The 15,607-nt window shown below is 30.9% G+C and overlaps 2 protein-coding genes and 1 pseudogene across 3 annotated transcripts; all 3 read right to left on the bottom strand.

Moving 5' to 3' along the window:
* Nucleotides 1–683: 683 nt before the first annotated feature.
* Nucleotides 684–3,888, bottom strand: LOC114400715 (senescence-associated carboxylesterase 101-like). Of its 2 annotated transcripts, none has more exons than XM_028363318.1 (4): nt 3,708–3,888; nt 3,221–3,572; nt 1,789–2,361; nt 684–1,640 (listed from the first exon to the last, which is right to left on the bottom strand). In XM_028363318.1, exons 1-4 carry the CDS (start codon nt 3,722–3,724, stop codon nt 819–821), a joined length of 1,764 nt encoding a protein of 587 aa, XP_028219119.1. In that variant the 5' UTR covers nt 3,725–3,888; the 3' UTR covers nt 684–818. The 2 variants fall into 2 exon arrangements, with proteins under 2 accessions (XP_028219119.1, XP_028219120.1); XM_028363319.1 differs by having other exon boundaries at nt 684–1,637.
* A 1,278-nt stretch (nt 3,889–5,166) lies between these two features.
* Nucleotides 5,167–7,838, bottom strand: LOC114400379 (annotated as a pseudogene).
* A 2,458-nt stretch (nt 7,839–10,296) lies between these two features.
* LOC114399223 (gibberellin-regulated protein 14-like) lies at nt 10,297–12,715 on the bottom strand. Its single transcript, XM_028361360.1, has 4 exons — nt 12,550–12,715; nt 12,364–12,396; nt 11,448–11,751; nt 10,297–10,766 (listed from the first exon to the last, which is right to left on the bottom strand). The coding sequence occupies exons 1-4, from the start codon at nt 12,601–12,603 to the stop codon at nt 10,582–10,584; spliced, it is 576 nt and encodes a 191-aa protein (XP_028217161.1). The 5' UTR covers nt 12,604–12,715; the 3' UTR covers nt 10,297–10,581.
* Between the last annotated feature and the right edge of the window lie 2,892 nt (nt 12,716–15,607).

The following is a 15,607-nucleotide window of genomic DNA, read 5'->3' as shown; positions in this document are numbered from 1 at the left end:
TTTATATTCATGTTGGGGTAGGGAATGTCATAATGATGACCACATTAAAAAATAAAATCAAATTGACACTGTGAAACAACCTCCATCACCAGCAAAGCAGCCTGATGTGCTGGTGTATTTACTTTGGTTGTTGTTTTCAATCTTTGGATTGATTGCACCCTACCAAACGTTTTAGTATATTTCGTATCTCCCACGGTTCAGCATAGAAATACACTTTAACTCTTAAGCATTCAGATAAAACACCAAAGCAAAGAAACAGACTCAATTTCCTAATGACCAACATGCAATTCGTTCGAAGCTCTTGATATTTTAATTGAAAGATATAGTGCAGAGAGTAGAGACGAACTTTGACCTCATTGTGTAAAAATAATCTCAATTTTACCAATCATGACCATGTATATACATAAATTCCCAAAGCCATAATAATTCACATAATAGTATACATATTTTTTAAAATATCAGATTATTCTTTCCACCCATGAAGTTAACAGCATAAAAAACCCCAAACTAAAAAATTACTACTATAAGATATTTATCATAAAAGGGGTAGAGTTTATGTTGAAAAAAAGGATAGCTTGTGCAACATTGCTATCGCAAAAATCAAAATGAAGGGGCAGCTGCCCCACCTGCCTCTATGAGTAACTCCGTAATGATCACAATAACCAGCATAAACACTAAACAACTTCAAATAGAAACAAAATTTTACTAACTATAAAACATCCAAATCCATGAGTAATTAGTTTCACAATGAAATCCTACTTTATTACACTTCTGAAAGACATGCTTTATATATAAAATGGTTATCAACTTATCATGCATCAAGGGAAATCATAAACTCCCAAAGCATACTGCTCACGCTTCCTAGCATCACTCATGAAATTTGAGAGTGCTGAGTTATAGAAAGTTCCCTTAATTGCTTTATACTCATTCCACCAACACATGTAGCTGCTTTGCGCCAAGAAAATCTCTGGTGATACTGCATAGTTCTTGACCAACCCATAAACGTACTCCTCAAATATAACCAATTTCTTCAATGTCTCTTCCTTCTCTCTAACAACCTTCAACTCCTTGCATGAAAGGAGAGCCTCTTCAACATGGGCCCAAAAGCAAGAATCAAAAGTTAAAAGTGCTTCCACATTCTTCTTACTTGTACTGCTTAAATCACTTGTTGCTTTTTTTGTCCCTTCATTTAACCATTCCTCCAACCTTACAAAGTGTTTAGACCTATTTTGGGTCACATAGTCTATACCCCCTTCTCTATAGTATTGAGCAACAGCAAGGGGTTCAACCATTCTCCTGTAGTTAGTCCCAGCATAGAGCCAGCGGGTACGAAAAGCTGCACCTTCTTTCTGAGGCTTCATCTCTACTTCTTCAACCATCTTTTCCCAGTAATTTGTGAGTCTTTTATGGAACTGAATAACATCATAATCCCACGGTGAGTTCATATTCTTGTAGCTATCATAGTATCCTATTCGCTGATTTTTTGTTTCCTTCTTGTACCATTCAAGTTGGGACATACATAGCTTCACTACATTCAATTTTTTGGCTGGATCAAAATTTTTTATCCTCCTATGGAGAATGAATTTTTGTTCTTGTATTTTAATCTTTGTTTCCAAAGTATTGGTATCAATGTTCTGCTGCTGCAAGCCAATTTTAGAAACAAGATCAGGAAAATAATTGATTTACAATAACCAAAATACTAGTCTGATTACACATAACGAGTCTAAATAAGGCTCAATTTAAATTAGATAATTCTAGTTGTTCAAAAAACAGAAGATATTCACATACCTGCAAATGCGGTGTCAATGCTAATGCTTGCAACTGTAAACTAATACTACTTTCAAGTGCTGAACCTGCATGAGCCATGTTTTCAACCCTTGTACTGAAGAACTTGCAAATTACTTTATCATTGAGCTTTTCTACTATATTTCCGTAATCAGAAGACTGAAATCCTTGATTCTGAGTGTGGATTGAGCCCATTGCAATGAGAAGTTCCAAAATAGAGTCAGGGTTCTCAAAACAAGTGGAGTTTGCATCAGAACACAAGAAAAATGTTCCAAAAGGCATGTAGCCACTTGTTTCAGGAGTCAATACAGCAGGTGAAGAACTATAGTTTGTAATGAAGAGCGTTGGAAGTGGGTCTTTGAGTGACACAACGTGTAGAAAGCAAGAATTCCAATTAGAACTACGTGATATGGCTTGTTGCAATTTCTTGTCACCAATAAGGGGTGAACCAAAGGTGATGCAGAGTGGGCGATTCTTTCCAGAACCAATGCTATTTAATAGCGATATAGTAAAGAGAGAAGCAACTGCTCCTCCAAGACCATGCCCAGTAACAATCAATTTAGTTGAACTATTAATCTGCATTTATGATAGGATTGGTTATATAAGGGTTTACATGGGAAGACCAATATATACCTACAAATGTGGAAGATCTACACTACTTTTAAAATAAAATTAGCAAACTATTGCTATAAGGTTAATTGAACATTATCCCTAAAATTTTATCCCAAGCACCCTGATATTCGCTGATAATAACACACTCAGCTAAAACTCTCTTCTCAAGAACTCCTTCACAGAAAAAACAGTGAAAATGAGTGAAGAAAAGAAGTAAAGAAAGCTAAGTGCATGTGCTTTTAAAAGAAATATATATAAACAAGAATATTTCAAAATTCAAATTACTTCTAAATTCATCCTCCTAAGGTACTTTTGATATGTGAGGTTTTGGAAAGTCACATCTGTTACACTAAACTGTTCTATCTAGTTTACAAACTACTGCCAACAAGGTGACAAAATCTAATGCATATTACATTCCCAAATATCAATCTCACTTATCACTTTTTCTCCAAGGTCATTACTTATGAATAGGGAACTAGATTTGAAAAATAAAAAACAATAACATGCCAACATTATTATAAGCAGAATAAAAACTAACTTTCCTTCTTTCTTAAAGAAAAATAGTTTTTGAAGCTAACCAATGTGATATTTTGGTGATCATGACTAATTTGCAAAGTCAAACAGCTTAATTCAGGACAGCTTGATCAATCAACACATCATCAATATCTAGATTTGCAGGGAAATGCAAAGTTAATTGTATATGAAGGTCTAAGAATCAATTGAGTATCCACACTTAAGATATGGTTTTTTCAGCTTGCGATTTTCAAATTAAAACCAGAATAGGCATATAACTAATAATAACAAGTGAAAGGAGGTGATGTACCTCGGATTTCAGTTGATCAAGCTTCTCATAGTTTTCAGAAAAGAGTGAAATTGCAGTCTTGTTAACAGAAAAAAATGGATCTTTCTTGGTACACAGAAACTCAAAGTGATGGAAATTATTCTCCCTGAGAGTATTAGATGAAACCAAACCCGCTTGAAGATTAGAAAAATCTAGCTTGACCTCAAAGGCTATAATCGTCAAATCCGAACCTGGTTCTCTATAAACTTTCCATGATACTCCCTCTCCCACGTTTGTAACGATTCCGGCATAACGGGACGTGATAACATTCCATGATCTGTGAAGAAGGACAGAGCTTGTCACAGAAGATGCAAGCTCGAATCCACTGCTAAATCTGCAACCACAAGCACACAAAATCCAACATAAGTAACACTATGAGAATTAACAGTTCATGTTACTTTCTTTTATGAGTTTTCAGGTAAAAACAGAAACCCAACAAGGAAGGAGTAATGTTTCACTTATTGCATACAGTGTAAGTTGGCTCATGGTTCTTCACTTCTTCCTTAAGGTAGAAGAACATGCAACTTGAATTAGAAGGTTTTGATGCAGTGAGTTTTTGACAGATAATGGTTAAGGATGAGAAGTGCTAAGGGATGATGCCATTGCAAAGAATGGACACAAGGAAAGTCAACACCCTCGTCAATGTTTTCTTTGTATTATAAATTGAAACAACTAGGTAGTTGAATAACATAAGGCAAAATGTTTTTTTCCTCTATTATTATTGTCACGGTCCTTTATTTCCCTTCCTTTTTCATTTTTGTTTGTCGTTGTTTATGGTTTGAGTTTAGGCCTTTGAGCACATGAGAAAGTTCTTGGTAAAATATGAACTTTAATTGAAAAATTAAATGTTGAAATTTAAATAATCATACAATTTTTATATATGTATGTTTATTTAATTATAATCTTAACTGTTAATTTTTATTAATAATTATAATTTTTTTATTCTTTAAAATGAATTACTTACTTTTTTAGTGATAAATAGCGTCATGGAACTGAAATCTAATTCTATTAGAACATGTAAAATGACGATGGCTTAAAATTTGTTAGTCCGACAATATCAGATACATTTAAAAATTTCACAAAAATTTATTTCAATTCTAAAATTATTAGAATGAGTGTTTAATGTCACATTAATTTTTGTAATTAAAAATGATTTTTTAATTCTTAAGAATGAATTAGGCCATGATTGTTTATACAAGTAATACACTTTCAAGCGTGATCTGCTTCAATGTTAAAAATTTATTAAATAATTCATAAAACATCAGCACTGAAGAAGCTTTTAGTATTCTAATAAGGGTCTAGTTGCAGCTGTACCAAAAATAAACATGGTGAAATTGCAATTGATAAAACAACAAATGTTAATCTCTATAGTACATATGACAGTTTAGCTAATTTAGTGGACTGAAAATCGCCTTTGACGTCTTGTAATTAAATTGTATTTATATGAGAATCCTTCAGCAAGAAAACATACAGTTTTCGCCTAATCTTCTTTGAATTTGAAAGTTTTAGATTTTTGTCCAAGTATGTCAAGAACTTCAAATGAGACACAAGGATTTATTAAAGATAATTTCAATCCTAATGGTCAAATTTTACTGTGAAGACACACGTAACTCAAAGGGAAAGTTTGAGGTGTTTAGATCAAGATTTGGAAGTTAAATTGGTTACATTTTATATTTTCATGTCAGAAACAAGTTTAGTTTGGCCGAAGTAGGTAAAATTTGGAATCGGAGATGACTCATGTTTTGGGCGAATGGCTATGCTAAATCGGTATTTTACTTAACATTGTACTTTTTCTATCCAAATGTATGCATAAGAATGCTGAATAAAAGTTTTCTCCCTCCATAGAAGCTTGTGTTCTGTTCTCTTTTTTGCTTATCTATTCTTTACAGTACTTCATGCATACATTGACCTTTCAGATTACTTTAATACTAACGAGCTTCCATACTAAAATTTCCAAGAAGAAGAGTAATGGTTTGCAAGGGATTGAAGACAACTGCAAGAACTTTCACTATCACAACAACACAAAACAGGTGTAATATAACAAGGTCCCAGCCCAAAATCAATAAAGAAAATACAAAATAGTTCGAAACGTGCAAAGGATAATAAAATCATAATTTATTTTACGCTGTTGAACCATGCGGACGTTCATTAATCAGTATGCCATAAGAGGGAAATTGTTAGTTTTCTTAGCATACTGCACATAATAATCAGGATTCTTGTTAGTTTTGTAGCAGAAAAAATATAATAAACAAAGAAGAAGAGAGATAATCCAATGTAGAGAAAATATAATGATTTTTTCGTAATCAAATTGTTCTGAGCAGCAATACAATATATAATAAAACAGAAATTAATCACTTATTAATTTCAAGAAAACTGAAAATTAAAAGTGATTTACTCTTAAAGTATAGAAATCACTTTAATCCATCATTGAAACAAATAAAAACAAAATAGACAATTATAAAAGTAATTTAAAGAAATTTAAACAATTCCTCATGAAGTCTTTTAGTGGTGAATTATATGAAGTTTCCATATTCTCAATTGCCTTATACTCATTTCACACCAAGTCATGTAGCTGCTTTTCATCAGGAAAATCTCTGGTGACACTTCATATTTCGTGAGCAACCTATAAACATACTTCTCCAATTCGAGCAACTTCCTAGTTGCCTCTTCCTTCTCAGTCACGCTATATTGTACATTCACCAATTGTTTGCACAAAAGAAGAGCTTCTTCAACATGTGCCCAAAAGCAAGAATCATAAGTTAAAATGATTTCCACATTCTTTTTGTTTGTATCGTTTGAATTGCCTGTGTCTTTTTGTTTCTGTTCCTTCAACAACAAATCCTCCAACCATACAAAGTGTTTAGACCTTTCTTTCATATAATCTTTACCCCCCTCTCTGTAGTACTGAGCAATAGCAAGGGGTTCCACCATTCTCATGTAATTTGTCCCAGCATAGAGCAAGCGAACACGTAAAAATTCAACTTTCTGTTGGAGGCTTCTTCCATTCTACCTCTACAAACATATTTTCCCAGTAATTTGTGAGCCTTTCCCAGCTCAAGTATTATTGATAATCAAATCAATTCATAGTATTATTTTGATTACAATTAAAAAGAGTAATTTATGTCATCATTAATTTAAATTTAAATAAAAGATAATTTAGGTAATAATTTATTTGATTACTATTAAAAAAATGTAGTGTGTGTCGTCATTAATATAATTTGTATCAAAATTAATTCAAGTAAAGTAAAGAATGTAACTTAATTCTGCAATTAATTTTTCATGAAAAATACCTAGCAGAAACATATTCTCTTTGTACATAAAGTGGGTGCGAAAAAATTACACAACAGAAATATATTTCCTTTTTGAATTTTGTACACGAAAATGTGTTTCATTGTGTAATTTTTTGGCATCCTTTTTCTATTACGAAAATGTGTTTTAGTTGTTATATCTAAGACAAAAAAATATACAACAAAATCATGATTATGTTATATATATATATATATATATATATATATATATATATATATATATATATATATATAACGGAATTGTGATTCTATTATAATAAGAGAGATACAAAAATTGTCTATCAACAAAATTATGATTTTATTGTAAATTCAACATCACATAACAATGTCATAGATTAGATTGTTTAGCTGATAGTTATAAAAAACGGGCCATAAATTATCAATGTTGCTAATTATAGTAATATTTCAGGCAAAAGAAAAATTAATGGTATGGACATAAGAAATGAATAATAGATTGTTTATAAATGTGTATCTACCAGTGATCAATCCGGTACAGGATTGTCTAGAAGCAAAATAACATTATCTGGCTTTACAAGAAATTAGTTAAGCAGCTGGTGATGCTCAACAGCTTGAAACTGCTAAATCTTCATTAGGAGAGTTATTGAATTCTGAATTGATTGCCCAATGTGTGGTCAATGATTAAAATGTAAATAAAAGTGTAGAAATAACTTAAAGAAATGACTTAAAGAAAAGAACAAGTCATATAAAAGTAAAAATGAAAACACAAAGGTTTTATACTGGTTCACTTCAACCTACTACATCTAGTTCTCTTTTAAACCTTGAAGGGTTCCACTGATTAAATCTTTGATTACAACCAAGTGTTTTTTTATGCTATTTCTGGATACGAGTACTTTCTAGGCCACTCTTGACACTACACTTAATCTCCCTCTGAGATTAAGACTCAAGTATTATTTGTCATTAAGTCACTCCTGACTTTCACAAATAATGTGTTTGATGAAAAATGTATTCTAATCACTCAAAGAATGTTTACACAACAGGCTTGAATACAATGAAACTCGTTGACTACGCAAAGCTTAGTTTCACTCAATTTGCCCAAGTTTTTTCGTCTAATGGACTAACAACGTTACAACACGCTTGTTTGTTTTCACTCAAAATATTCTCTTTTGTGATTCGAAAACCTTAACACGAACATCTTTTAGACTTTATGTAGATTGTAGTTCTTTGATTCGTTGAGAGATCCTAACTAACCATTGTCTAATAGCTTTGGCGTTTGACACAAGACTTTTACTGTGTAGAGAGAAAGTGGGGACCACAAACTCTTTTGGCAACATGCGTGATAATTGTTATTCAAGAGTATAAAATGCATTAAAAAGTAGCAATGTGTCTCTAATTTTATGGTTTGCTGTGTGAGATTTGTATATAACTGATTTTGTTTGAGTTTTACATAGTAGACGCTTCATTTTGATGATTGATATTGTTATTATTTGGATTTTCAGGTTTAGGAAAGAAAGATTTGGAAGTACGACTTTAGAGCTCGCTCAACAAGCCAGATTAGCTAAGCAAGGCTAATCCGCTTAGCGAGGAAGCCAACTCGCCCAGCGAAAGAAGAACCCTAGAAAATGTAAAGTCAGAGAGCAGCGCGCTAGGCATGCAGCCAGCCCACCCAGCGAAGTCTATATCGCTTCTCGCGCTTAGCACGTCCACATTCGCTAAGCGCCCAATTACTAACTCTCGCTCAACGAGACATGCTCGCTGAGCGCGCATTCGTAATCTGAGAAGTCCAAAAGTCTTTAAAATTGGAAGAGAAAGGGAAACCAAGAGTGATGCAGTGTGTGTGAGAAGAAAAACAGAGCATCAAGGCTGAGAAAAAAAAAAGCTACATCAAGTTCTCAACAACCTACTGTAGAGGAAGATTTCATTATAGAAGAAAATCAAGAGATGGATGATCCATATAATGTTAGTCTTTCGTTTAATTATTTTATGATTCAATTTATTTTATTTAATTTTTCTCTTATATTGTCATCGGAATATATCAATTATGTGAGCCAAAATGTTAATGTCAATGATAAGTTTGAATTAGATCTCTATTTGGTTGAGACACCGCTTGAGCCAAAGTTTTTCCTTAAGTTGGATATTTTGAGTTATTGGAAGGACTGCCAATAACGTTATCCAAATCTTTGTAGATTGGCATGTGAGGTGTTAAGCATTCCTATAACAACTATTGCTAGTGAATCGGCATTTAGCATTGATGCTCGTGTGCTAAACAAGTATTGCACTAGTCTTCTTCCTTCCAATGTTCAAGCACTAATTTTAACCCAAAATTGGATAAAAGGTTTTGAAGATATTAGTAATTTATATTTCTTTTTCCATAATTTTTAGTTTGTTGCTAGTGTGTTGTTTTATTTACTTGACTTATTATTGATATTGTTTATTTTTTTGTCTTTGTAGATGAAATTAATGGTGATATTGAGAAAGAAAAGGAAGTTGTTCTGGATTTCACAGTTCATGACTCTAATGTTTAATTTCAATTTCAATAGTTTAGAAGTTTATTTTTTATGACATTTAAATTTCAATTATCTTAATGTTGAATGTTTATTTTGAAGACTTCAATCACTTTAATATTGAATGTTTGTATTTAATGTTGAATGTTTATTTTGAAGACTTCAATCACTTTTAGCTCAACCCGTTGTGGGTCAACCCACGTGGGCCGGACTGGCACGTTTTGACAACTCTACTTCTATCGGATAATGTTAAATAGAGAAAAACTTCATTAATCATCTCAAGAGAAAGATTAGTAGAAAACTCCCCGATATATTCACCTTGGTATTTGTTTTGATCCAAACTCAGCCTTTATTTCGAGCATTTGTTTTTAAGTTAAGAAAAATTATTATAGTTTACTTGATGACATGAATGAGTTGCTTCATTTCACTTTACTCCAACTAAAAATTGTTTACAAACTGAATATGCGTCATTGAAGTACAAAAAATTTCATGTAGATATGATATTCGATCTTACCAATTTAATTACTACTTGAACGAAATAGTACACTTGTCAATTGACCGACAATGCGTTTAAAGTACATCTTGTCAGCGTCACCTAATGCTTAGAACCGACATTCATCATATAAATCAAAAGAAACGTTAACATCATAGACAAAAAAAAATTAAAAATGTCGAAATAAGAAATCTAAATCTTTCCTATTGTTTGTTTTGACACTAATTTGTTATTAAACATATGAATGTTACTTTCTTGTAATTATTTTCAATTCTTGAGGATCGAATAATGGGTGCAATAATCGATACTTTACCTATTGTCCAAAATCGTTTTACTCAAATTTTTTGACTAAGATTAATAAATAAAATTTATATTTTAATTTATCAAGACAAAAACCTTAAGAATACAATTATTTAGCAAATCTTTTACCCTTATCCAAACCCTTTATATTTTATCAATATTTTTTTTTACTCACCAAACAAGTTCTTTTTCTTCATAAGCTACCGTGTTACTTCCAAGTAACTTATAATATGATTACTCCAATGCCACAACCAGGAAGGACTTTTCCTTTTATAGCTTAAGTTACAGCCATTGAAATTTAGTGCTTTAATTTAAGGGATTCTGCTTTGATTTTCTCAATAAAATTTCAATCAAGGCATTCATTCTGATTTCTGAGAGTGGTAGATGGAGGTGATTTAATATTGCGACCCCATTGGTTGAATCCATGCCAACAAAAGGACAAGTAAAGGATATCTCACCCACCTGATAAGATCTCAAAAAGATGTGCCCAAAAAAGAATCAAATTTAGCAAGGTCATATTCATATTTAATTATAGTTCTGAATTTCGTACAGCAATACATCCTTATATTAATCATTATGAATATAAACTTCTTCATGGACCACAAATGGATCCTATAGACAACACAAACAGTGTTGACTATTTTGATTAACACGATAGCTTGTACAATTATGATTATCACTCTCGGTTATTAAATACACTAGCAACTCAAACCACATTACTCATGATTCAAACTTGATTAACAAAAAAGCTTAGGTAAGTTACTAGATATTAGGCTTCTTCTATGGGCACTTGAATTTGTTGCCGTGAGTCAGCATGTCAGTGTAGCACTTGCCACACTTTTCCCTGTTACCATAAGTTCCAGGAGGGACACATTTGCATCGGTCACAACAGGTTATGCATGCTCTCATGCACAATTTCTTCCTTGAGTGTAATGAGCACCTATAATCACATAGTGGAATGCAATCTGCCCACAAAAAAATTTGGAAAACAAAAGACCATGTTTCATTAATTAACTCAACTGATCTTACTTAAAAGTTCTACACTTTAAAGCCATTAATCACATAAACAATTAAGACCATGCATGGTTCTTCTCTCACATCCATCATTAGATGTGAAAAAGGATAACAAAGACAACAAGGTGAAGACGTGTAACAAAGAGAAAAGAAAAACAAAAGTAAGGCTTCACTAATTTTTTAATCCATGTATTATAAGATTCTTTTTTTCCATTTTAATCTTCTTGAAATATTTTTCTTTGTCTGTTTTAGTTAAGCCTTACTAAAACATTTTACAGTAATCAAATCAAGAAAATAATATTAAGAATACTAAAACCCACATGACAGGATTAAAAATATTATTTAATTTAAGTCCAAAAACTAATAAGAAAGAAGAAAAAAATTGTGAAAAATAAAAAATATTAACATTATAAAATATAAAGTATTTCTGTAATGAAATTGTAAAACATTATCTATTTTATCACACATATTTTTCCTATTTTTAATGAAAAAGTGATACAAATTTCTTTTATATTTTTTTTCTAAATAACGTAGAAGTTAAATTAGCAGAAAAATGTGACAGAATCATTTCATTTAATTACATTAGAGATCGGAAAGGAGTTACTAAAGACATAGATGTGGTACACACTTACCCTTGTTTGATTTCACTACAGGAGCTGGTGGAGATGGAGCAACAGGAGGAGGGTACACCACTGGGGAAGTTGGTGTTGGAGTTGGTGGCTTTACTACTGGAGACTGAGGGGGAGGGGGTACCTTAACAGTGGGTGGTGGAACTGTTGGTGTTGGTGGCTTAACTACTGGAGACTGAGGGGGAGGGGGTACCTTAACAGTGGGTGTTGGAACTGTTGGTGTGGTCACTGGCCCTGGAGGGTAAGATGGTGATTTCACTGGAGGGGCAAGAGTTGGTGCCTTCACTGGTGGAGCAGGTGCAGGAACCTGTACCAAAATGCCATATTTCTAGCCGTTTTTAACAACAAAATTTATGTATGCTAATGTCAACACATTCATGCATCAACAGCTTCTACATTTGAGATGTAGTCTATTTACTAAATATTGAATGTATATCTTTGATTGGTCTAAGATATCTTCCATATCTATCTCATGTAGAGATTGTCCTTGTTAACAAAGGAGTGAAAGTCATGAAAAATTAAAAATAAATAAATAATGTGCTACATTTTTAACTATATCCCTACATTTTTCACTTTGTTCTTTACACATTGCTTTATACTTAAAGTTTCCTCTGTGTAAGATATTTTATTATTAAGCATTTTCGATGGTACATATATAGTACAGGAATAGAAAACTGAAAGCACATGACGTTGTCAGCTAATTTCTTTTCTTTTTTTTTTGAAGAAACAAACATCAATAGAATTTACCAAATTAAACAAGCTGGCTAGATTGGACCTATCTTTAGAAAATAAAGAAATCGCACGGATAATGACAAATTTAAAAAGCAATTTTACAATAAGCTAGGGTGTTTAAATATCAAAGTGATACAAAACAAAATAGAAAGGAAAATTTTTGTATGAGTGAACATAGTCAACATACCACTGTCTTAAGATCTTCATCATAGGAAAAAACCTGCACATAAACAAAATGGTGAATATTCATGTTAAAGTAAAAACACTTAAAGCAAGAAATTAGATCAAATGATTTCTCATGCACCCTCTTGCTGCACATGTGAAAATGATAAGTGTATGAATTATGAAAGAAAAGTGGAACAGAAAAGTATACCTTAGTGGCAACCACAAGAAAGATACAAAGAAGAAGAATGGAATTAGAAGCCATTTCTGGAGGGAGGGACCAGAAAAGGTGGAAAGAAGGGTCAAGAGCTACTACTTGCTGCTATTCTTCAGTGTGTGTTAGTTCCAAGTAACAACTAGTTGTTGTATTATATAGAGGTCAAGAATGGGGAGAGAGATGAGAAAAAGTTATGGACAAGAAGAAAACGCTTTTAGGGTATAGGCTGGGGTGAATTAATGCCTAGCTGTCACCAAATTTAAACTGACTTAAAACAGCTTCCACCCACGTGCCTCTAACATTGTGTCTACTCAGCTAGCATTATCTTAATACATTATTCTCACAAAGAGTGTGTGTTGCCACTGATCTATGGAACTGTACACAAGGCCTGTCTTTGAGAATTTGAACCAAAAGTCATACTATAGTATATATATGGTCCATAAAAGTTTGGAGTCATGCATGACACATGTTCTGACGAAATCTTGGTTTGACAAACACATACTAGTCAAAGTAATGACATTATATTGAATTTGATCCAGATTTATTAAGTTAGCTAAAGTTGAAGTGGTATTCATCATTTAGAGTGTAAAAGTAAGTTTTATATCACTTTATTACTTGTTTTTCTCTATTTCTATTTTCTTTTCACACAAACCAACACATCATTAATTCAAATTGATTATAAAAAATCTTGATCAGTTAACAAAATGATTTTTGTTTTAAATATAATTTTGAAACAGGTTTACAAGGATGTTCTCAAATAAGTGTTTTACAAACTAGTTATAGTATATGCTCATTTGGTCTATAAAAACAGTAACAAAACACTATTACAGTTAATTTATGAATTTTCTTAAGTCACGTTCAACGACTTTGAAAAATGAGTATACATAAAACCCAACAAATACATGTGTCAAATATTGTCTAGATTGAATTAAGGGTATGTCTAGATTATAAATGGTAAACCATTATTTGTTTCAATATAAAAATTTAATGTTTTTTCACATCTATTCAAATATAAATAATATAATTTAATCAAGTTTTTCTTAAAAGCATAATTTATAAATAAAAAAATCATCCTTTCAGACATGTACTAAATCGTGATCGTAGTTTGATGTGATTGTAATCATGAATGATATTGATCTTTTATTGACATAATTTTTAAATATATACAGAAAAAAATATTAATTATATGTTACGTGTTTTTAATGGAAAATTAAACTAACACATATTATATGAAAAATAAACACTAAGCATTTAATGAATATTTAGTTCACTTTTTAGTTAAATACCCTTTCATTTCTTTGAATTTTTTGAAATGTTTCTAGAAAAATAAGTAATTATTCTTGTAAAATTAAGCTTATAATTTATAAAACTATGTTAATAGAGAAAACAATTTAAACATACAACTTCTATAACAATGTTAAGCTGGGGAGTCAGAATACAATCACAGAAAAAAGGGTATGTATAATTGGGTTACTGATTATTCTAACTCCAAAATCACAAACTAATTTAAGTTTTATCCAAACAAAAACATGCAAGGAAAAATAAAATGAATTTGATGAGTAGCTACTTGCTAGTTCAAGCAAGGAACCCCCCTAACTCCTAAGCATATAGTCACATCACCTACCTGTTCTGGTCACAGCTCATAAAATGAGGGGAGCTAGGGCCAGATGATACTGTCACCCCCGTACCGATCATTTAACCCTTCCTTTTTCAGCTTTTTAAGTCAACTTTATAAAGAGGAAAACAGCTGCATGCATTAATTTAAAGTTAATAAGATTTGGACATATATGTCGCAAAATGTAATGCTTAGTACTAGTATGTTTAGATAGCTATCAAAATGCAATTCAAATCAAGATGAAAATTTAGAAAAATAGAAATACCTATCTAGTATTATTTTACCCTTTAACGTAAAATTGAAATTGATTAAGAAAATAGAATTTAATCCAAACAAACAGTGAATTTAAATCACGTCTCGATTTATTAGTAGGTAATTTATACAAGATTTTAATAAAGTAGTAGGTAACCTATAAGTTATTCAAATTTAAAAGTTTATTCTCAGTCTAATAAATTAAGCTTTCAAATCTTAGTTATTTTATTGGCATGATGTTTGCTTGCTGGCCTCCATTAGAAAAATAATGAGCTTTCAAAATTCTAACTCACTTAATTCTTATTTTAAAATAAAAATTAAATTACTTTGTAGGTTCGTGAATTTTTTGGTATTTTTAGTTAAATATGTAAATTTTTCTTTTCAATTGAGTTGTTTGAGCTTATATTTATTTTTTAATTGAACTTTTTTTGTCTAACTATCATTATAAAAAATAGTTGAAAGACGGGAGTGAATCCTCGGCAGTAATACAACCTTATGTACTATTCCAATGTTACCATTAAATTTTTAAAACTTTCATTTTATAATAATAAAATTTAATGAATTAATGGATAGGATTTTTTGTCGTGATAATGTCAATGCTGAGAAAATGAAGATTATTTCCATCAAAGTAAAGAATACAGATCCTCTCTAATATATTAGTGTAGTATTTGAAATAGTAAAATCTTTATCGATCAATCTTAATCTTAAATTATACATCTAATCACACCAAATTCATTTTCTATAATATTCATAAATGTTATATTTTGTTTAAATATTTTACCTGAATATTGTATATACCATTGTTTATTTGTTATAATGTTATTAGAATATTGTTATTATATATTTGCACACTTTTGTTTTTCTATTTCGTTTAAATATTGTATTATTTCATGCTTAATATTTTTTTAATATTTATCTATAAAATTGTACATTTATGGATATTATATATATATATAAGAGAAAAAAATCTTATATAAGAATAAATGAATTAAATTTAAATTCTATAATCAAACATAAACGATTAATATTTAATATTATTTAAAAGTTATGTGATTTTTTTATATTAAATTTTAATTATTCATATTTAATTATATGATTTCGATTTAATTATTTTATTTTTATATTAAATATTTTTTCTTATAAAATATATCTTTTATATGTATATATATTATTTGCTGATTAAAA

The sequence above is a fragment of the Glycine soja genome, chromosome 19, assembly GCF_004193775.1.
Source record: "Glycine soja cultivar W05 chromosome 19, ASM419377v2, whole genome shotgun sequence".
NCBI classification, from domain to species: domain Eukaryota; kingdom Viridiplantae; phylum Streptophyta; class Magnoliopsida; order Fabales; family Fabaceae; genus Glycine; species Glycine soja.
The sequence above is the reverse complement of the archived record's forward strand: the minus strand, read 5'-3'. Positions and strand labels throughout refer to the sequence as shown.

What these genes read in the sequence shown, in the direction of transcription:
- LOC114399223 (XM_028361360.1), bottom strand. Translation starts at nt 12,603, where the DNA reads ATGGCTTCTAATTCCATTCTTCTTCTTTGTATCTTTCTTGTGGTTGCC. An exon ending in TTCTTGTGGTTGCCACTAAG is followed by an intron (nt 12,397 to 12,549) that starts GTATACTTTTCT and finishes GTTTATGTGCAG; the next exon opens with GTTTTTTCCTATGATGAAGA. An exon ending in TGTAGTGAAATCAAACAAGG is followed by an intron (nt 10,767 to 11,447) that starts GTAAGTGTGTAC and finishes TTTTGTGGGCAG; the next exon opens with ATTGCATTCCACTATGTGAT.
- LOC114400715 (XM_028363318.1), bottom strand. An exon ending in TTGATCAACTGAAATCCGAG is followed by an intron (nt 2,362 to 3,220) that starts GTACATCACCTC and finishes TCATAAATGCAG; the next exon opens with ATTAATAGTTCAACTAAATT. An exon ending in CATTGACACCGCATTTGCAG is followed by an intron (nt 1,641 to 1,788) that starts GTATGTGAATAT and finishes ATTGGCTTGCAG; the next exon opens with CAGCAGAACATTGATACCAA.